Raw genomic sequence first — 22,442 nt, 5'->3', positions numbered from 1 at the left:
AGAAAAAAGAATAATGAAAGGTGGGGACAGAGTGGCCCAAACTAACCACTGAGCCAGTTGCACTGCAGGTTTTATTAATGGGATGTCCTTATTTTTGATGCCAGATGGGTGGCTGAAAAGTGAAAAACAATCCAATAAATGTATTTTGTTTAATATTTTGTAGCAAGCAGTTTTAATCACTAAATGATATCTTTGATACTTGCAGTTGTTGCGTACAAAATATTTTTGTTAAAAGGTGATGAGCTCTTGCCTTTATTTTACAGTGCTTAATGAGATCACCTTCTATAAAGAGACCAGTTAATATGTGTACATAAAAACGACAGAAAGATACCAAACTTTTTTAAATTATGTTTTTCTATTGAAAATACTGTTTAGCTAAAGAATTCTTAGGATATTTGTAAAAGCAAGTTAAATCCGATAAGGTTTCTGATTATGTTTTTTTGTAACCAGAGATGGTTTTTACAACTGAAATAACATTTCAGCTAAAGAAAACATTGCTAAATGTTAATGTTTCACAAAAAGTGACTTGTATAATTTCTGTTATACTTTTTCTGAAAAAAAAGGTGTACTATCCTAATGGAAAACAATTTTTTAAAATCTTTTATCCTTCGTTTGATTTTTTTTATTCTGATCTAATGATAAAATCCTATTTTCATTTTCCAATACAGTTAGTTTCATCTTTTTAAATAGCTGATAATTTGCTAATTTTGTTAAAATATAATCACAGCCAGCAAATTCATTGAAGAGGACTGAATATTTAAATAAAGTATTGATGACTGCAACTCTTGAACTCTTGAGCATCTCATAAAAAAATGAAAGAAATTAAAAACTTTTTATTAATAAAAACTTTCTCTGGACTGTGGTGTTTTTCTTGATTATAACGTGTTTTTCGTGGTTGAAGGTGAAGAGCAACTCCTTGAAGGCCAGCACACCGGCACCGAACTAATGGGTTCGCCCGGCTTTGCGCGGTACCCACGACCACAATCTGTTCCTCGCGCCCCGGGCGGGGCTCGGCGCGGTCTCGCTGTCCATCGCCCGCGGGAGCCAATGGGCAGGCGCAGCCGGTCAGCCCGCCCGGGGATTGGCACCCGCAGCCCGGGCCGCGCGCCCCCATTGGCTCCAGGCGGCAGAGGGGCTTCCGCGGTGGCTGCGGAGGCGGGGCTATATGCGGTGATTGGCAGGTCCGCTAGCCCAGCCCCTTCCGCTTCTCAAGCCTGACCTTCCTGCTGCCCGGCTGAGCCGCTACTGCCGCGTTTTCGCGATTCGACCCGACGCACCCCCTCTCGCGACATCATGGTGGCGTACTGGCGACAGGCTGGACTCAGGTAGGCCCGGGCCTCTGGAGGGAAGTGCACGGGCCCGGCGCCAGAATCGCGGCAGGGGTAGCCGGCGCGTGGCCTGGCCCTCCCCACCGGCCTCCGGGCCTCGGCGCCTCCGCCAAGATGGAGTCGCCGTGGACAAGGGCTGCTGGCCTACAAGCCCCGGAGGATGCGGACGCCGGGGGGCGGGCCCGGCGCGTGCAGTGCACCCTAGTGCATCGGCTGCACACACGGACAGCCCCGCAGAGTTGCATGCTCTTGTGTTACCCCTTGACCTCGGTGTCCTTGTGGAAAAGGGTGGAAGCCCCCTCTGAGTTGTTGAGACCTGCAAAGCACAGTGGTGGCCTGGGGTGGGGGCAGGGGGTTCAAGTGTGCAGCTGCCGCCCGGTGTGCACTGGGAACCTGTGGTCCTAGTGACACACCTTGCGAGTTGGCTAGATTTGAGTAGTGGTAACTTCCCCAACTACTGAGTAGCCCGAGTTCCCTGACGTGCTAAGGTCAAGCAAAGTACGATGAACTTGAAAAACAATAACAGAAACCGTTTATTAAACCACCTACTATGTGATCCAAGGTTTTTCACACTTTGTACCACCCAGACCCTATCAGGGCAGGTATTATTATTCTTTTATTCTATTGTTTTTACAGGTGAATAAACAAGCTGACAAGGGCTGAACAGCCTGCAAGTCACCCAGTTAGTAGGAGTGGAAGCAGGAATTGGAACTCTGACTCCTAAAAACAAGTTCTAAGACATGAGCAGTAGCTACCACCATCCACTTCCTGTTTTCAAAAAAAGTGTGAAAAGTGACCATCTTTTGGGAAAATAAGATGTTGCTAGAAATCCAGCTACCAAACAGGGAGCAGATATTTAGATATTCTGCTAGAATTGATGGTGTTCTCTGAGGACTTTTCGTAATTTAGAAACCCTGATTAGGAGATATTTTCAATGACAGGCTTGTGAGAGACAGTCTAGTATTCTCAGGAAAGCCTTTAAATATTTATCAGAGAAAGAGCTGTTTGGGTTCAAGATAGTTTTTTTCTCTGTTAATTATAAATACCTTATCTTGTAAGAATAATACAGTTAAACAGGTTTTAAGTAAAATGGGAAAATCATTGTGTTGTATCCTCCAAAAACATTTTGGTCTGATTTTTGGTTGGTTGTTTGTTTGCAAGTCAAACAGCCTACAAGTCACCCAGTTAGTAGAAGTAGAAGCAGGCATTGGAACTCTGACTCCTAAAAACAAGTTCTAAGACATGAGTGTCACCCCCACCATCGTGTTGTGGGATTTTTTTTAAAAAAAATATTTATGCCCCTTTTACTGTAAGTTAAAATCATGATCATTGAACCAAAAAATCAGTTGCTCTTTTGGCACATTTCTTTCTTTGTGTGTGTGTGTAGAGGTTTCCTTTGAAATTAGTTTTAAATCCAATTCTGCAATAATGTCCAACTAAACCAAAATTAAAAGTATAGGAAAGAAACCAAAAACACAGTAACACAGCTGTCTGGCAGGATTATTGATAATTAACATATCTTCTCTCATTTTCTCCCAGCTACATCCGATTCTCTCAGATCTGTGCAAAAGCAGTGAGGGATGCACTGAAGGCAGAATTCAAAGCAAATGCCGAGAAGACTTCTGGCAGCAGCATAAAAATTGTGAAAGTAAAAAAGGAATAATCAGTAAGTTATGGATTTATTTAGAAGAAGAAATTTTTAGAGCCACATAAAAATCAAACTAATTCTAGTTTGGGCTTCTGTTCATTTTTTTAGTCAGCGCATTTCAAAGTTAGTTATTGGAGTAATAATTTAAAATATACAGGGTGTAGAAGTACTGTGGCATGATAAAAGGATGTCCTTTTGGGTCCTGACAAGCAGAAGTAATTGGCATATTGATTTTCAGTTCATTTAGCAATGCTTAGGTAGAAAGCCATCTTATTTTAATTAAACCTGTTTCATTTGTCTGCACAAAATCAAATAATTTGGAGGATAAACTCCTCACTTTTCTAATTGCTATTGGAGTTATGTAACAGTTCAGGATCATGAAAAATTACAGCTCTTTGCGTTTTTATTTCCCCCACATCTGCTAATGTCCTCACAAATCACCATTTCCTGAACATAAGGACTTCGGGTACAGCAAGGGTCCTGCTGTTTTACCGAGCAGTAAAATCTGCAAGACCCTGCAGTGAATACTGTTTTGCTGAATTTATTATGCTTTCAGACTGTTTGGTTCATTTTAGTTCTGCAAAGATGTTGGTGATGTAAAGTTTCATTCTTATGCAATAAAAAGACAGTTCTGTACAGTTGATAAGTTCAGACGTTTGTACTCCAAACTATAAAAGTGATTTGATCTCTCAGCTACTTTCTTGACATTGTTATTTCAAAGATAAGGCAAATTATCAGAGCAGTGTTTTTCAGATTGAATTTTCTTGTTTTGCTTTTAAAAAGCTGCAGACACACTGTAGCATAGAAGTGTGGTAGACATTAACCCTTTGGCAGCTCATGGATACGAGCAGTTTCACTTGATGGAGCTGTCTCCCCTAAGCACTTTTCATTCTCATTTTGAATTGGTAGATATTAGAGTCTAGAAATGTGGTGTTTTGAATTGAGTCCTTTTTTAGGGGCTGTCTAATCTCCTAAGTCCATAGGAGACCTAAGAATCTCTCTTAGTCTATACAGTAGTGCTGTGCCAGACACTGCATCTGACTCCTATGACTTTGCTGTGTCCTTGGGGTCAATAAGTTCTGTTCAGCTCAGCAGTGAGGACCCTCTCCATCAGCACCAGGGATATTGATGTCTTTTAAAGGCAAAGTAGTTCCTTTCTTCCTAGGCAAGTGTTAGATTTATTTATTGGGGAGTGCCAGTTGGGTGAGGCCCTGCACTCTTAAAGTTATTCAGGGATTGCACCTGCGAAGGGATTTGCAGCCACAGTTAAATATTGACAGTTGACTATGTGAAGGTCCTTTCTGATATTTGTGTTGGATGTTTAAGAAAAGATACAGAACTGGATGGCAACTGTTGCATTTTCTTTTTTCCTCCTAGACCCTGACTAAAGCTTGAAATGCTACATTTTCAAGGTGAAGAAGTGTGGGCACATATTATGGCAAATTAAAATCATCTCACTTCATGAAAAAAAAAACTGTCTTGTTCATAAATTGACAATGCCAATAAATTGATGTATGGTTCACTCTTATTGTTGGCTTTTGGTTTCTGTCAAACTTTTGTTTATAGAAACTGTCTGCACAAATACATGATAAGGGGAAAGGGCATATGTGATATTTAGTGACCAAAGAGATACAGAAAACACTTTTTAAATGTCTCAAAATAGAAGTTCTGTTTTCCATGACATTAATTGGTGATTGAAATTAGACATTGCCATTATAGCTCTGTTGTCCCTAATCTTTGAATTGCATAGTCACATCAGAATAATGGCTCCGTTGTCAAGCAGGGTCTTCATCCTTTTGTCTAGACAGAAGTATCTCTAAGTGCCGCTTAGCCAGTAATGGAAATGAAAGTAATTACTGAAAGCATACATTAAAAGAACAAACACTAAATTGTAGCACTCATTTATTTATTGTGCACTTAAAACCTATACAGAACTGTTAATGTTACAATTTAATCACAAAATGCACTTCATATTGTTTTATAAATGAGTCTATATTTTAGTAGCATTTCTCATAGGAAATGAGGCAAAGCTGTTCAATACCTGCTTATTGAGATCCAATGGCCAGGCTAAAATTAAAATCTTGAGATTCTTGACTACAGGTCTGAGGTATGATGCTGCAGCAGTTTTGTGGTGTTCATTCATTCATTCATTAAATATTTAGTGAGAAAGAATTGTTGCAAATTTGGTTTTTATCTTTCTATGAAGCTTGGAACACTTGCCTAACTTTACACCATTGCAAAATTAACTGTAAATTTTTACTTTTTGGAGAATGGAGAAGTAAAATGGAACAGGAAATTTTGGAACACTTCTAGGACCAATTCTCACCATGGCACTTAAGCTGGTGATAATTTATCATGGCCGAGGACAAGATGATGAAAACATCTTTGTTCTCAGCTTCTGGGAATGACCTTCGACACTTGACCTATAGTTTTATTGAATTCTCACTACAGCATGCAAAAAGGAGCAGTGGATTGAATGGAAGGGGGTATGCAGCAGGAGAGAGGCCCCAGAGTCTGCCAAGGGCCTGTCTTCCTGCCGTTAGGAAGTTAAAGCATCTCTCTTAAGTGCCAGAGTCCCCAGGGTTAAGGTAGCAGGAAGCATCTTCCATTACAGAGGATAGGAATAAATGAATCACAGGCTGTCGGGCCTTTTTAATACCAGACAGATAAAGTAATAGGCAAAGGAGTAAATTATTTCAAATCTAGTGATTAGAGACCAGTTATTTACTGGGGAGGCAGAGGGGATGGTTTAGAAGTAAGACTGAGGGACAGAGCTTGTAATATGGAGAGAATGTAGGGAACTGAATAAAAGACAAAATCTGTCCAGCAAAAAAATTTTTGATGCACTTTCTGATTTAAAAAAAAAAAAAAAAAAAAAAAAACTTGAACATCAAGTATTATAATGAAATGAACTCCCCAAACCCAAGACTGCAAGGAAACTGGCAGGACAACAATACCAAATGATGTAGGGACCTCAATCAGACTGAGTTGTGGGTAGTTCACAGACTAGTTGGGTGATGTTAGAGGGAGTCCAGTCATAAACTCTTGTAGTGGCCTGGGGTGTAAAATGAAGGAATTGGACAAGCTCTAAAATTTTATAATTCTGCTATTTCAGTCTCTTGAGAAACCAATGTCGCCGTAGCAACCATAACCACTAAAGGAATGAGTTCTTCAAAATCAGGAGGGATAAATTTCTCATTTCTAGTTTGTTGTTGTTTTAATCTATTTGTATCATACAAAGGAGTGGGATGGTGAGATGCATTTTGAAATATTTTTAACTACTCAAATTAATCAGTCTGGGTGGTTAGGCTCTAAGAAAAGGAATTTATTTAATTTGAAATAAAGCAATTTAGCCATTTAAAATTGAATTTCTTTGTACTTTAATGATTACTATTGAACAAATAAAAAGTCTTTACAATAATATAAATCAACAGAACTTTTTTAAAAAGATCTTAAGTCCATATCTTCTCTTGCATCTATTTAATTGCCTTTTTAGATTTGAGAAAGAAAGTACCAGAGGAAGTGTGTGTTGAATCTGCCATAATCACATGCTCCAAGTCTTCAGCATCTGGGAAGGTTATTAACTTAAAAGAGTGCATATATGTAGTTTCTTACTAAATCTAGTGCTTCACAAACCACACACAAGTAAAATGTTTTAAACCATTGTTTTGTGCTTTTTTAATTTTGTAAATAGAAGGCTGTGAGAGATGCCAATGGCAAGGCCTAATTTTCTCTTGGTGTGTATTTTAGTTATTTCCTCGAGATGCACACAGAAAAGAGTGACATTTCCCAGAATGAGCAACTCGTCCATCCACCTGCTCCATTATTATTGCCAATAACAAAAGCACATCAGGAGATGGGAACCCAGTTGCCGGCAAGTAAATATTTCCTAAAGTCAGTGTCAGAGCATTTTCCCATCACCAGTTATGCATAGTCCCATAATAGAGCTCAATGGTGATGCTAGAAGGCCATTAAGACCTTCACAGTATGGAAGGAACTACAGTGCTGTGTGTCAGAAATAGGTAAACTGTAATTAAGAAGTTATGGATGATTTGATTACGCTCTTGTGTATTTGGTTCTGTTGTAATGTGAGCAGATTAAAATCTTGTGATGGTTAAAGCTATGTCCTCATGCAAACATTTATGGCAACTTCTGCAAATTAATTTGAACTGTAAAAGTTCCCTAATGAGACGATGTCCTCCGTAACCAAGAAGGACACTGCAGCCATTTCTGCTTAATTCCTACATTTGAGTGGTTGCCGAGTATGCAGCGTGCCCTTTCTCTGAGAGCACAGAAGCCACACAGCGTTTTAGGGGCTGTGGGAGAAGGGCAACTACTGAATAAAACTGGAAAGCATGTTTCCAAATTGCCTATAAAAGGAAAGCCAAAGATAATTATTAGTGAATTCCTGAAATCTAATACTGATTAGAAACTTAAAATGGACGTGTGTGTTTTGAAAGCTAACTATTCAGAAATTGGAATCAGAGGATCAGTGTGCTTTAGTTGTGTTTTTCACTCTCTTGTTTTTCTGTTTAGCCAGAGGAAACTATGGCTTTTCTTTCCTTTTTCCCTTTCCAGTTCATGTGTTGAGGTATATATACACTCTATGCAGTATACTAGTGGATATTGGCACTTTCCTGAGCCTATAAATCACCATATGCTAGTGGTCACCTGCCTCTTTTGAAGGCCAGCAACAAGGAAGGCAGGATTCCAGATAGTGTTAGTGAGGAAGACAGAGACCAAGGTGAGTCTTGGCTGCCCTAGGATGCCAGGACCTGACAGTGCTGCTGAAGAGTTAAGAGTGAACTGCACAGGCCTCCTGCAAACCCACATGTGCAGTCTGGTTGCCTGGCTAGAGCTAGGCCTGAAGTCAAGACTCAATACACTTTAAAATAAAGGAGGATTCACTTCGCTGTTTAAAAAAAAAAAAAAAGTAAAAGAGAAAGATAATAGAGTGTGCATTGACTATCAAACCACTCACAGTACATAACTGGGCAGAGACCCTAGTACCTATTAGCCTCCTCCCCCCAAAGCCTGCTCTGTAGCTGGGCTACAGTACAAGGCATCCATGGAGTGCTGCAGGAGAGAAACAAATCTTTGGAGAAACTTCTGTGAGTGACTCTCCTGCAGCATCTGTCCCTGCTAAGGCTCCTTCTCCTCTGCTTCCGTTTCTACCTGCTCCATCACCTCTTCACTTTCTTCCAGATTGGCTTTGGCATCTTGAAATTGTTGGTACTCGGACACCAAATCATGGACGTTGCTTTCGGCTTCCCCAAACTCGTTGATGTCCATCCCTTCACTGGTGTACCAATGCACAAAAGCTCTCCTTTTGAACATGGCTGAGAAATGCTCAGAAGCCCTGCTGAAGAGCTCTTGAATGGCTGTATTGTTGCCTATGAAGGTGGCCGCCATGTTCAGCCCCCGGGGAGGGATGTCACAGACAGCCACCTTGACGTTGTTGGGAATCCACTCCACGAAACAGCTGCTGTTCCTCGTCTGCACAGAGAGCAGCTGCTGGTCCACTTCCTTTGTGGACATCTTACCCCGGAAGATGCAGGCCACTGTCAGGTAGCGGCCACGGCGTGGGTCACAGGCAGCCATGGTGTTGCGGGCATCAAACATCTGCTGAGTGAGCTCCGCCACGGAGAGGGCCCGGTACTGCAGGCTGCCTTGGGCGGTGAGCGGGGCAAAGCCCGGCATAAAGAAGTGCAGGCGAGGGAAGGGCACCATGTTCACGGCCAGCTTGCGCAGGTCTGCATTGAGCTGGCCCGGGAAGCGCAGGGAAGTGGTGATGCCGCTCATGGTCAAGGACACCAGGTGGTTGAGGTCCCCATAGGTGGGCGTGGTCAGCTTCAGCGTGCGGAAGCAGATGTCGTAGAGTGCCTCGTTGTCTATGCAGAAGCAGGCATCAGCGTGCTCAATCAGCTGGTGGATGGACAGCACGGCGTTGTAGGGCTCCACCACCGTGTCCGACACTTTGGGGGACGGCATGACGCTGAAGGCATTTAAGATCCGGTCTGGGTACTCCTCTCGGATCTTGTTCATGAGCAGAGTGCCCATGCCGGAGCCTGTGCCCCCACCCAGGGAGTGGACGATCTGGAAGCCCTGCAGGCAGTCACAGCTCTCGCTCTCGTTCCTCACTACATCCATGACGTTCTCGATCAGCTCGGCTCCCTCGGTATAATGGCCCTTTGCCCAGTTGTTGCCAGCCCCAGAGTTACCTGGAAAGAAGAGGAAGGGGGCGTGATGTGTGGAAAGGGCACCTGTAGGAGGCATCCTCATCTCTGCCCGGTGGAATCTTCTAGAAAAACCTACCATGCACAAAGCTGTCTGGTTGAAAGAGGGCTCCTAATCTGCTGGATCGGATGCTATCCATCGTCCCAGGTTCCAGGTCCACCAGGACTGCTCGGGGCACATACTTCTTACCTGTGTAAAGCAGCAGGAAGATGTCAGCAAACTGATGTTTTTCTAGAAATTAATGTTTCATCAAGATGAAACCTTGTAATCCTGGTCCAAAAAACAAGGGTGTTCTAGAAAGGGGTCTTTGATAGTTCAGGATTTGAGTACCTCCTGTAGTATCTTTCACCCCAAAAACATTTCACACATATCTGTAAAATACCCGCCCCCCACACACACACACACACACACAAACAAGGAAAAAAAAAAACATTTCTCATCTTTGTTTGTTGTATTGCTCCTTCCAATCTGGATGATTCTATCGTTTACAAACATTTTTGCAAATTTTTGTTTGTAAATTTCCCTTTTTAGGACAGGAGCTGCTTAATCTGCTTGTGGTCTTGGTGAGTTCCTCTCCAGTCCTGCCTCTTGAACAGGGGTGGGGACCCCACTCTGGAGATTCAGCTGCCTGCCTGTCTGCCTGTTCTAGATGGGATAACACTCATTTGATGCTTGGATTCCCAAAGCCTTTGCTCCTCTTCTGTCTGCTTCCTGGTTGTTGGGCCACCACCAACTGCAGCCCACCAGCCCTACCGTAGGCTTCGTTGTAGTACACACTGATTCTTTCCAGCTGCAAAGCAGATGCCCCGAGGTCACTCCCAGCACAGTCGATCCCGTGTTCCTCACCAATCACCTCCCAGAACTGAAAGTAAGAGTAGGGTTAAGTCAGTATAGACAAGGATCTGTGAAAGCCCAGAGGGCATCAGAAAGGACCAATTCAGGGCTGGGGATGTGGCTCAAGCGGTAGCGCGCTCGCCTAGCATGCGTGTGGCCGGGGTTCGATCCTCAGCACCACATACCAACAAAGATGTTGTGTCTGCCGAGAACTAAAAAATAAATATTAAAAATTCTCTCTCTCTCCTCTCTCACTCTCTCTTTAAAAAAAAAAAAAAAGAAAGGACCAATTCATAAATGACCAGGGAATTTCTTGGGTTTTGCCTGTACTAAGTATAAATATGAATATTGAATTTTATACCAGCTTGAACTCCTGCAGTAAAATATCAAACACATAAAATACTAAATTGGATTGTTCTATTAAATTCAGGCTATTGCTAGGCGTGGTGGCCACACCTGTAATTGCAGAGGCTCCAGAGGCTGAGGCAGGAGAACAACATGTTGAAAGCCCACCTGGCAACTTAGCAAGACCCTATCTGAAAAATAAATAAATAAATAAATAAAAAAGGAAAGGGGATGAGGCTGGGGTTGTGGCTCAGCAGTAGAGCACTTGCCTCACACCTGTGAGGCACTGGGTTCAATCCTCAGCACCACATAAAAAAAAAAATAAATAAACAAAATAAAGTTATCCAACTACAATTTAAAAAATTATATTAAAAAACAAAAAGGATGGGCTGGGGATGTGGCTCAAGCAGTAGCTTGCTCGCCTGGCATGCGTGCGGCCCGGGTTCAATCCTCAGCACCACATACAAACAAAAATGTTGTGTCCGCCAAAAACTAAAAAATAAATATTAAAAAATTCTCTCTCTCTCTCTCTCTCTCTCTCTCTCTCTCTTTAAAAAAAAAAAAAGGACTGGGGATGTGGCTCAGTGGTTAAGCATCGCTGGGTTCAATCCCCAGTACCATAAATAAATAAATAAATAAATCCAGGCTGTTGGACACATCACTTCATAATTTCACATCAGACAACATGTCTCTACTTTCACCTTGTAGTGCTCTGAGTTACTCAAGTGTGGATTCCATTAAGTGAAAATGAACTGAATTCTTATCAAATTTCACAATAATATCTCATTTCACTTTGGAGATTTCTTTCATGAAGTTTTCCCAAAAGTGCATAACCAGGACCTTGTGCACAATTTTAAGTAATATGCATTTTTGATGATCAGGCATGCATGTGATTCAAAATTATGCATTAGCTGTTGTCTTGCAGCTATGAAGCATTCTGCCCTTCCAATCACATGTACAGTATTTGTTGATGTAGCTACATACCCTGTTCTCAATATGGAAGCCATTACTAGGTGGCCCCTTTGATGACCTGGAAAAGCATGTGTTAAAGTGCAATCAAAACATACTCATTTGTCAAGACCTCCTCAAGGGTGTTTTCCCAACTAAGTTTGTAAATGACACCTTGACTCCAGTCATGGTCTTAAAATAGGCTATAAATAAAAATTAAATCGGCTCAATTTTATAGTAAATTATGGCATGTCCTGGGAGTGAAAGAGTAAATACACTGAAGTTCTGAGACACCACAATTGAATGTGTCTTAAAGTCCTTATAGCCCCAAGTAAGAAGTCACTGTTGGATTCTAACCACTGGGCAGCACCACCCAGGCCAAGAGCTTACCCTATCTCCACCATGCACTTCCTCTCCAGGGCCTCTCTCCATGTTATCTTGCAATGTCAGAGCAGGGGGCTCCCCATTTCTGTGTTAGCTATGAATGTCTTGTCACTGTGGCATGGAAGGACCATAACTAGTATTCCAGCTGTAAAATTCTTTGCCTTCAGTTTAAAAGACCTGCACTTACAGACCTGAATTCATAGCAACCTTTCTCAAAATAGCTAAGAGGTGGAACAACCCAAGGGTCAGCCCATGGAGAGATGATGATCAAAACTGGTAAAGATTGAGGATGTTGATGCTGCGTGAAATAAGCCAGTCACGAAAGGACAAATACTAGATGGTTCCATCTAAATAAGAGTGGTCAGATTCACAGAGGCAGAAAGTAGAACATTGGCTCCTGGAGCCTGGAGGGAAATGGGTTTAACAGGGACAGAGTTAGTGTTTAATAGGGACAGAGTTTCTGTTCTATAAAATGAAAAACATTTTGGAGTTTGGATATACAATACTATGAAGACACTTAATACTACAGAACTGTACCAGGAATTGTTTTCTTAACTGTTTACTTTGTGGGATGTTATTTTACCTAAAAGCTTTTTAACTCTCTTACTTTTTGAGACTGCATAATATTCCATGATATGGATAGACTACATTTCATCTATACATTCATCCATCAGTGAACATTTGGATTATTTCTGCCTTTTGGCTATTGTGAGAAATGCTGCTCTGTAAAAAGTAAGGCCTCCTAATGGAAGTGTTTTAAAATCTTACTTTTAATGCAATTCATTCTAGTAAAAGTAATTTTCTTTTTGGACTACTGTGGATTGAACATAGGGCCTCACATATGCTAGACTACCCCTCTACCACTGAGCTACACTCCAGTCCTTTGGGGCTTTCTTTTGAGACAGGGTCTTACTAAGCTACCAAGGCTGTCCTCAAACTTTCAATCCTACTTCAGCCTCCTAAAATGCTGGGATTATAGGTGTGCACCTGGTAGAAGTGATTTCAAAATAGCAAAGAGAACAAGTTATCTGGGTGTTGCAGAGTCCAGTTGTTTATACTACAATGAGGATTGAGCTGAAGCACCTGTCTTTTTGGTTTTAGCCAATCGAGTCAGGTATTTTGTAGAGAAATTTAAGCAGAAGGAGTAGAGGAGAAATAATCCAAGTGTTCACTAATGGATGAATATATAGACAAAATGTGGTCTATCCATATCATGGAATATTATGCAATCTCAAAAAGGAAGAGGGTTAACAAGCTTTTAGGTATGATAAAATATCTCATACCTTAAAGGAAGTATTTTAATTATTTCTGCCACTATACACAAAAACTTTATTTTGGGTTTACCTCTTTAATTTCCTGTTGCATACTAAATAAAACAATTTTTTTAATAGCATGAACATGGGAGGGGAGGGAAAAGACACTGTAACAATAAGGTCTAAAAAACTTCCCAACAAATTTGAAAATCCTCATTTGAGACAAATTACTGTTGTTAGAAATAAAAAGTTTATTTCTAAGATGATAAAAGTAAAATGGTGGTGGTCATACCTATAATCCCTACAATTTAGGAGGCTGAGGCAAGAGGATTCCAAGTTTTAAGGGTCTCAGCAACTTAGCAAGGCACTCAGTAACTTGGTAAGACCCTGTCTCAAACAAAAAGATAGGGGGCTGGGATGTAGCTCAGTGTGTCTAGTCCCCAGTACCAAAAGAAAAAATATATAAATGAAATGACTGACAGGAATTACATACATGAAATTATGGACCAAATTAGCATTAGTTAAACTAATCCTCTCAGCCTTTAATAGCTTCTGTGTCTCTGTAACTAAAGATCTGTTTAATAAACCAAGTCCTCAGCAAGTGCCTGCATCTGCAAGGCCACTGTCTCCCTGCCAGCTGGGGTATTTATGGGTCTGGGGGACCTGGTCAGCAGTCAGCCTTTACCTACCTTGGCTCCAATCTGGTTGCCACACTGGCCGATTTGAATGTGCACGATTTCCCGCATCTTGCTTTGAACCCAAGGGTCAGCTCTTCTTGGGATGCTCAGACTCCAGGAGACCCACTGTTCACCAGCGAGAGCCAGTTGTGACTTTGGTCATTGCAGGGATGAGACCAGCTTTCAGACCACCCTTGCAGTTGGCCCAGGGGTGTGTCCAGTCCACAGCCCAGCCCTAACCCTCTCAGCTCTCTGCCTATCAACCTTCCAGATGGGTTGTCCTTCCTTTCCTGACAGAATATTGCCCAGTCATTTCCCAGAGCAGGAGTGCAAGATGGGGGGCCACCTCTGTGTGGTGCCTGAACTGCACCTCACAGGCCTTGCCCTGGTGGCGAGTGGGCACTGGTGCCAGCTCTGATGCCTGAACATGATGATAGCCATGGCTCCCAGCTTGCTGCGGTGGCTGGGACCACCTGCACAGGGTCTTGCCTGTGCAAGTTATCAGTTGTCTGAACTCAACAGTTGACCTCGTCTTTGGCTGAATTTCCCAGGGAGTGATTTGAAAACCACTTGTGGTATGTGGTAATATCCGAGGGAATGTGGGGGGATTTTTTTTATTATTTAAGTTTTGAATTTTATTGTTAATGGAAAAAATAATTAGTACTTATGTAGTAAAATGATGATGAACTTGACCACCATTGGAAGGTGACCCATGAGTCTTAGGAGCTCAAGAAAACTCCATTGAGAGAGAAAGTTCAGGGACACTGCTTGGCCTCCAGGCCTTTCCCAATCTGACCCCAGCTGTCCTCCCAGTCCCTTCCAGTCCTTGGTCCTTACAACCCCGTGCTATGACAGGACCTGGGAAAACATCCCACAGGACAACGTGACATTGGACTCAAAGTAAGAAGTCCATGAGGCTGTCCCTCCATGTCCCAACCAGATCAGTGACCTTACCAGAGCCCAAACCTGGAGTTCTTGCCCTCAGGGGCCCATACAGGAGCTGTGCATCCTTTGCCCTGTGACTAGCCTGAGCCCTGTACTCTGTGTATGTCCCATAGGCCTCGTGGGCCTCAAGGTGCAGGCAGGAGCCCACACAGGGAGGTGACCAATAAGGGAGTCTCAGAGCAGTAGCCTCTCACTCTCAAAGGAGGTTAATCCCAGCACAGAAGGATCTGGGCTCCGAACCTGAGGAGCAGCCCAGACCTGCAGCAGGGGATTTGATCTGAGAATGCCAGGTCCAGCATGTGGTCCTCCAGATTGATTTAAGAGCACCATGGGTCCTGGCTTCATCCCACAGAAGGGCAAAGGCCACCCTGAGGACTTTTGTCAAAATTCAGACACAGACTTGACTACTGGATGATATTGCGCCCACCTTCTGTCCTGTGACTCTGACCACAGCACAGTGGGTGTGTGTGTGGGAGTCCTCCTTTCCAGGAGGAACCACAGTGCGGACCACTTGAAGGTCAGGTCATGACACTGCCAGCAACTCACTCTAACAAAGACCCAGTAATAAAGCCCTCAACCTGGAGATCACAGGAAAGCAAGGGCGGCAAGGTGAATTTCTTCAAGGTATAAAGTTTGCACTTTTGCAACATGACTGTATGGTTCAGATTTCTTTCTACTCAAATCTGAATTATCACATGATTCTTGGATGCTTCTGGTCCAGACACCCACCATCCAGAGGTAAAGAGAAGAACGTGTAAACTCAGGAGGAAGAAACCCATCTGTGTTCCTCTGTATTCCTGACAAATTAAGAAATACACACAGAGGCACAGTTCAGTACCCTCAGAAGCTAGCCTGTCCTCCACGCCAAGCCTCCCTAGTGGTAGGCTACTCTACTCGTCCCTCTCAGGGGGCTCCCCTGCCTGCCAGACCCTCCAAAGCCCAAAAACAGCTCCTTGGGGGTCTCATGGCTGCTCCTTCTCCAGAGACCCCTCTGTGTGCCCAGGACCGGAGCACTGAATGACCAGTGGATGACCATGGGCTCTCCTGTTTGCTAACTGCTTAGACACGTGCCTTATCTCCCTACCAGCCGGGGAGCTGCCGGTGTCATGTCACCTTTGAGTCCCCAAAGTGCCTGATACATAACAGGGCCTCAGTAAATGTTTGTTGAGTTCACACTGGCAGCTGGGTGGGTTTGAGCAGTGATGTTCAGAATGGCAACTTTTCTTGGAGCCAATAATGTATTTACACAAAAGTATGGCCTTCTGATGGCCGGTGGGGACACAGTGCCCAAGGACTTTTCGCGCCATTCCCTAAGAGGTGGTCTAGGCTGGAAGTATAAACTGATCCAAGAAACCTGCCCCTCAGGAGCAGATCAGAAGGGAATGGCCTCAATGAGCTATTATGGGAAGCCATGGGCACGGCCTCTGAGGCAGAGCTGCTGAAAGGGGCCGTGTGGCCACATTCCGCCTCGCTGCAGGGACCACTGGGCTGGGCCGGAGGGCAGTTTTGATCTCCCTGTGTTCACTCTTCGCTGTATGCGCAGGGCCCAGTGTGCTTCCCACCCCTCCCCACGGCGCATTCCTCTCGGTCTCTTGGTCTCTCCGTTTGCTTAGGGAGGGAAAGGCCAGGTTTCCAGATGGGAGCTTAAAAAGCTTTTCTGTTAATGGGGCAGTTGGCAAAAGGGAGAAAAGAGAGGAGCCCTGTTTGCTTTGATTCCTGTATTGCGGGCAGTGTTTGTTCAGTCTCGGCTGGTGCTGAGCTTTGGACACTGAGCTGCAGAGAGGATGGGGTGGGGGCAGATGCCGGGCGGGGGAGTTGGCAGGTCCCCCGGCTGAAGCCCAGTTCCGCCACCGAAGGGGCCCATCTCCTCCCTTATCCTGGGTTTTTCCATCTGTAAACCAGATAAGGGTCCCCGAGTCACAGTCAGCTGTGAGGACCAGGCATGCTAGCTGACCCCGCACACCTGGCAGCTGGCAGACTTCAAGCCAGCCTCGGCTTCACTTGAAGACAGGCCTGTTCATCCCACACCTGTGGCGGGACTGCCTGGCTGGGCTCCTGCACTCAGGGTGACAAAGCCTGGGCACAGCTGGGGGTAGGGAAAGCAGCCACCTGTGAGGCAGTCATCCTGCCTCTGCCCTTCTTGTGAAGGTACCTGTTCTCCTGAGGAAGGAGTCCTCCTGTGACTGCCAGTCTGCTGCAAGCCAGTGAAGTGGTGACTACCTAGTGCCTTACCCCAGCCCCAGAGGAGTAGTCCTTTCCAGGACTCATCCCCCCTGAGGCCTGCTCCCCTGCCAGGCTGAAGGGGACACCCAGCCCTGAATTATGTCAAATGATGAGAACAGGCCATCTCTGATGAATGACACCACTGTTTTCTGCCCCCAGATGTTTTCTGGCCACGACCAAGACAGGGTTGCACTAACTGCTCAAGAGCAGAGCTTCCCCAGGCATTACCCACAAGGCAGAGGGCCGGGGCAGAGCTCCACACACACACACACACCGGGCACCATGCACACCTGGGTTGCTGAATTACAGTGTTTCCACGTGACTCAGAAGCAGAAGCCAAGAAACCTGCAAGCCAGGGCCAGCCGCACATGCCCTGGACATGTCTCCTCCCGCGGGCTACTGCAATCAGCCTCCACAAGAAGAAGATTGGCCTCTTCCTAGATGACACTTGGTTCTATTATGGGAATAGAACTATGAAGATAAGAAAAACCAAGCGTCACCCAGAAACCCCCATCAGCCCTTTCCAGACTTCCCCTAGAAGATGTCCCCAGGGGTCAGATGGTGCATCCTCTACTTGGCAAAGGAAATATAATTAGGAGAAAAACAGAGTACTCAGAGAATTCATTGAGTTCACCCACCCTGATCTTCTACTTCTGAGTGCATTGAAGTTCCTTGAATAACTCAGAGAAGACTGTTGAATTATAGTGTTTGCTTGTGATTCAGAAGCAGAAATTTTTCCAAATGTCTTAGCAAGAAAATGACATCTGAGGGGCCATTATGAGTGACTCAGCGGGTGTGGGCAGCCCCCTAGATGAGCTGAGCTCTACTTTGTTGCACTCTGCCTCTATGTGTGTTCTCTTCCTGAAAAAAAGAAAGTTCTAGGAAGATGAATAAGTAACTTCAAGAGGACAGGGGCTAAGCCAGGCTACTCAGCTCCATGGAGAAGTCCTCCACCTCTTTGTCCAGCTGAAATGTCTGTGGTGCCCACACCACACAGGGCTCACTGGGCCACTCATCTTCCCAGCCCATCCTGCAGCCCCAGACTGTGGAAATGCTTGGCCATCTCTTAACCAGCTTGAAAACCAGCCTCCTGAGCTGTGCAACTCTGACTTACAGGAGAAGACACGACCCACCACACACACAATGCACCACTTCCTTTGAACTGCTGTACCCCAAAGATGACAAACATATGGACCCTCTCAATTATCTCTTTCCCATCTCCCAAGATGTGCAACTACTGATAAGCAATGTTCTGTGGTGTCAACAGAGATCAGTATAATACCTGTGAGCACCTGGAGTCAAAATCAAACAAAAATATATAATTCTGCAAGCCCCCCGGGTCCAAGAAGTCTATTGTGTGAGTCTCAGAAATTCATTCATTTGTCAAGCAAATATTAGCAGAGTGTTGTTTGGGAGACTTGATGTTCCTTAGAAAAGCACAAAGTGTGGGCCTGGTCCTCCAGGGGTTTGGAGGGTGACAAGAGCACTTGCTTTTCATCCTGCTGGACTTCATGCACTTCTCTGCCACCATCTGTCCCATGTTTGGCCTGCACACCACCACCACCATTTTCACCACTACCACCACATCACATCATCATCACTATTACTACCACCACCATCACCACCACCGCCCCATCATCACCATTATCACTACCACCACAGAGATAGAGATAGAGATAGAGACAGAGACCCAGGAAGGGAACTGACTTGCCAAAACCTCAGGCTAATGTGACAGAGCCAACCACAGATGACAAGTCTTCAGACCCCTTTGTCCAGGGGGACAAATCTGAGGCATCAGGAGGCAGTCTGGCCATCTGGCCTCCAGTCAGGCAGCCATGCAGCCTCGATGCTCCTGGCAGGCCTCACCTCACCTCTGGGCTGCGTCCTGCCCTTGCTCTCACCTCTCCAGCAATACTATGGCTTCATGGACACTGGCTGTCCCCTCTGTAGCCACACTAATTAGCCCCTCACAAGTCAGGCCACCTCCTTCCAAGCTGTCCTTCCCACAGCCACCAGAGCCCAACAAGCCCTCCTGAAACTAGTGACAACCCAAACCTTGTATATGGCGATGTGTTCCTTCACATGAGACAGAGATTTGAAAACACTGAGCCAGGAGACGGACGGACGAGGAAGCAAGAGAGAGGGGTGAAGGCCCAGCCAGGTAGTAGAGGTCTGGCACCAATGCACCAGGGGCAGCAGCTGCCATCCCTGCAGCCTGCTGTCTGACAACCCTCCTGAGACTCCCCATGGGCTGCCTCTGGGTCATCACATCTGCCAGACATGTTCACATGCCAAGGTCTGTTTATGTACTCTTCCCTCTACATAAGAAGTCTCCTTCCAGCTCATTCCATGGCTGTGGCCTCATGATTCAATCCCAACTCATAGGATACCTAGAGAACAGTCCCAGAGCAAACTCCCCAGAGGCCCCAGTCACTAGGATTCTCCATTTTCTCAACTTCCAAGTACTTTCTACTCTTCAAGCTCCTCTGTCTGCTCCCTCTGCAGAATGCAAGCTGCTCACAGGCAGAGACCTGTTCACTGCTGCATCCCACAGCTGAAAACAGAAGTCTGGCACATGCTAGATGCTCAACAAATTCATGCCGACAGCCCAACTTTAGAGGGCAAACAAATTCCACCGGGTGAATCACAGTTTGCAGGTAAGTGGGCCACACACATCCATGCCAGGCTGCAGGTGCCATGTCCCAGCAGTGATGATGACAAGGCCCACCTCATGAATGGGACCCTAAGGAGCTACCCCCACTCCAAGCACATGTGTGCGTGTAGCAGGTCACTGTGCAACCAGGCCGGGGCATGATGCACCATGTGCCCAGGGAAGGTGGCAGGGTCCAGAAGGTTCACAAGAAGGCCTTCACATCCTAGGAGTCTAGGAGCTGGCCTGAGGCTCTGGCCAGGGACCAAGGGGTGAAGAGGCGCTGGTGAGGAAGCCATCGTGCCCTGCAAAACCAGCTGGCCACCAAACACTGCCAGCAGCCATCAAAACAAATGCCGTATCCAGGATGTGGCTCTACTCAGGAATGTGGAATAATAGGAAATGTCTGCAGCCTGCCGGGTGGAAGCCAGACAACAGAGCGCGAAGGAAGAAGGGGAGGAAAGATGTTGAGGCCTCTCCACAGTGAACTAAGACTCATCTGTATCCTCCTCCTTAGGCTGGAAGGTGGGCTGGATCTGGCCTATGTATGAAATGCATGTGCTGTTCTGTTTGAGGATGAGGGGTAAATCAACTTTATTTTTAGAAATGAATAGGCTTTTGTGTCTGTGGCCTTGGATCATGTTTGCCAGAAAACTTGATGGGATATTAAAAAAAAAGTCTACCTTCAAATCTGTACCTAAGACCTCATGCTAAGTGTAGGCCTTTGACCTTGCTAAAGGCTCAGTCTTCCCACCTGTGAAATGGAGCGATAGCATCTTACTGTGCCCACTCCCTGTGGCCACCACACACACACACACACACAGTTGTGCCAAAGCCTAAAGGCTGAAGGGGACACCCCCCCCCGAATTATGACAAGTGATGAGAACAGGCCATCTCTGATGAATGACACCACTGTTTTCTGGCCCCAGATGTTTTCTGGCCACGACCAAGACAGGTAGCAGTGGGTCTCCAGAATATCTGAATTGGCCCCGCCCTCTACTCTTAAGCACCGCTGGGAGCAAGAATGACTCAGGTACCTCTGAAAAGAAAAATCCAGGGCAGGTGGCCAGTTTCTCAGGCAAAGAACTTTATGGTGGTTTCTGGGAGACACCTAGCTCCTGAGTGTCTGTTGGCAGAAGCTAAGCTGCAGGCAGAGTGCACAACAGCCTAGTCTGAACGGCTGCTGGAAGTAATGCTTAGGCAAGCAGGGCCTCCTGGGTACAGAGTGACAGCCCTGCCCTGGGCCTCCTCACTTCCAACCCAAATGAGATGAGTCACAATCCACAAAGCAACCTCAGTGGCACCTGAGTGGTGTCAGGTGAGAACACACCTTTCAGATTTCTAGGAGTTCCCAGGCTGCCAGGCAGGTGAGTCTGCCCTAAAGGGAGAGAGAGCCCTAGACATCAACTCAACCTCCAAGAAGGATAAATGCAGCCACAGGCCCTGTCCTGCTAAGTATGGCCCTCCTCCACCTTGGTCCCAATGACCTTCTCATTTCATCCGTGTGTCCTCCGGAGAACTGAGACCCTTCACTAATAGCTACACCAGAATTTGAGTTTGATGGATTGGTGGCTGCCCCACAACAGGGCAGTCTTGGGAACCTCGCTTAAAGGACCACCCAAGGCCCAGTGGTCAACCAGCTGCTCAGAGCAGGAAGGTGGACATGCATTTAACAGTCAGAGCTGAGCTCGGAGGGGAAGAGTCTTGATGTTCTGGGCTTTGCTGTGTCTGGCCTGTCACAAGGAGCTGACAAAGCAGACATCGAGGGAGTCACAGCAAGTCTCACTTCCTTCCTCTTGGCCTGAAGAATCACAGATTCAGTGTGGGGACTCCCTGCCCTACTCTCCTGGGCTGCCCTCCTATCACTGAGTTCTCTATTTGGGAAACTCCACCAGGTCACAACTTGTCAGTGTTGAATGTCCTGTTCCTTACAGCCTGAAAATGTCCTTCCCTCACCGGCACTGAGATTCCTCAGATAAATGATGCCTTGTGACTTAGCCTTAGGGTGCAGGAGAGAGAACGCAGAGTCCAGACCCCACCACAGGGTAGGCAGGCAGGGAACACTGCTATCACCAGGCTGCTGCATGGTTTACAGGGCCCAGAGAAAAGTGAACCTAGTGGTGGTTCCCCCACCCCATTGCACCTGATGTGGGGCCCTTCTGAGCTGGGAGCTCTGTGTGACTGCTGGGGTCACATGTCCATGTTGTAGGCCCTGACAGTCCTTGGAGCATCCCGGACTTCTCAATGCCACACAAATGGAAAAGCTTGTAACTTGAATGTGTTTCCAAGCAGTGTTAGGGGTGAGGGCTCTGGGTGTCACAGCCCAGGTGGCAGAGGCTAAGTCCGGAGTAAGTGTTTTCATCAGGGGCCTCCCGTTTTCTGTGTTGTAGAATGTGTGGGCTCTAGCATTTGATCCTACAGTCTAGATCTGGATGGGTCCCCACCACCCCGTTACCCTACTAACAGTGAGTTTTTAAGCTCTTCTTTCTTCCTTTCCTCTTCTCTTCTTCCCTCTTCCTTTTCCCTAACTCTCCCTCCCTTCCCTCTTTCCTTTGTGTGTGTGTGTGTGTGTGTTGCATGTTGTGTTGCTAGCGATTGAACTCGGGGCCTCAAGAATGTCGAGTTCAGGTTCTACCGCTGAGCTACATTCCCAGCCTCAAGCTCTTTCTCTAGAGGAAACAAAGAGCCCACCACTCCAGCAGACCCCTCCTGGAGGACACTGCAGGACCAACAGAGCCCAGCCCTCTTCCTCCTGTGAATCACCCAGTTCTCTTCAGTCATCAAGGCAAGAGAAAGCAAACTCCCTTCCCCCTCCTCATATACCCAGAGGGGCATAGAGGCCAAACCCAGTGCTCCTGCTGGGGAGAAATGACCTGGGGAGGCAGAAAGTAAGTTCACCTACCCTCCAGTTCAAACTGGAGAATTTTTCCTGGGACCTTGAAAGAGCCTCACCCACCCACCGCTTCACAA

The 22,442-nt window shown here is 45.7% G+C and overlaps 2 protein-coding genes across 2 annotated transcripts; one reads left to right on the top strand and one right to left on the bottom strand.

The window, feature by feature from the left end:
- Window positions 1–1,165: 1,165 nt before the first annotated feature.
- On the top strand, window positions 1,166–4,504 carry ATP5F1E (ATP synthase F1 subunit epsilon). Its single transcript, XM_081288597.1, has 3 exons — window positions 1,166–1,325; window positions 2,868–2,994; window positions 4,354–4,504. The coding sequence occupies exons 1-2, from the start codon at window positions 1,294–1,296 to the stop codon at window positions 2,989–2,991; spliced, it is 156 nt and encodes a 51-aa protein (XP_081144723.1). The 5' UTR covers window positions 1,166–1,293; the 3' UTR covers window positions 2,992–2,994; window positions 4,354–4,504.
- Window positions 4,505–7,570: 3,066 nt separating this feature from the next.
- TUBB1 (tubulin beta 1 class VI) lies at window positions 7,571–13,794 on the bottom strand. The gene is made up of 4 exons (XM_081292333.1): window positions 13,667–13,794; window positions 9,967–10,075; window positions 9,292–9,402; window positions 7,571–9,197 (listed from the first exon to the last, which is right to left on the bottom strand). Exons 1-4 carry the CDS (start codon window positions 13,721–13,723, stop codon window positions 8,119–8,121), a joined length of 1,356 nt encoding a protein of 451 aa, XP_081148459.1. The 5' UTR covers window positions 13,724–13,794; the 3' UTR covers window positions 7,571–8,118.
- Window positions 13,795–22,442: the final 8,648 nt, after the last annotated feature.

The sequence above is a fragment of the Spermophilus citellus genome (genome assembly GCF_964194105.1).
Source record: "Spermophilus citellus genome assembly, chromosome: 4".
Taxonomy (NCBI): Eukaryota; Metazoa; Chordata; class Mammalia; order Rodentia; family Sciuridae; genus Spermophilus; species Spermophilus citellus.
The sequence above is the reverse complement of the archived record's forward strand: the minus strand, read 5'-3'. Positions and strand labels throughout refer to the sequence as shown.

Excerpts from the sequence above, each read along its gene's own strand:
- ATP5F1E (XM_081288597.1), top strand. The coding sequence starts at position 1,294 with ATGGTGGCGTACTGGCGACAGGCTGGACTCAG. Across the intron at positions 1,326-2,867 it reads TGGCGACAGGCTGGACTCAG|CTACATCCGATTCTCTCAGA; the intron begins GTAGGCCCGGGC and ends ATTTTCTCCCAG.
- TUBB1 (XM_081292333.1), bottom strand. The coding sequence starts at position 13,723 with ATGCGGGAAATCGTGCACATTCAAATCGGCCAGTGTGGCAACCAGATT. Across the intron at positions 10,076-13,666 it reads GCAACCAGATTGGAGCCAAG|TTCTGGGAGGTGATTGGTGA; the intron begins GTAGGTAAAGGC and ends TCTTACTTTCAG. Across the intron at positions 9,198-9,291 it reads ACCAGACAGCTTTGTGCATG|GTAACTCTGGGGCTGGCAAC; the intron begins GTAGGTTTTTCT and ends TCTTCTTTCCAG.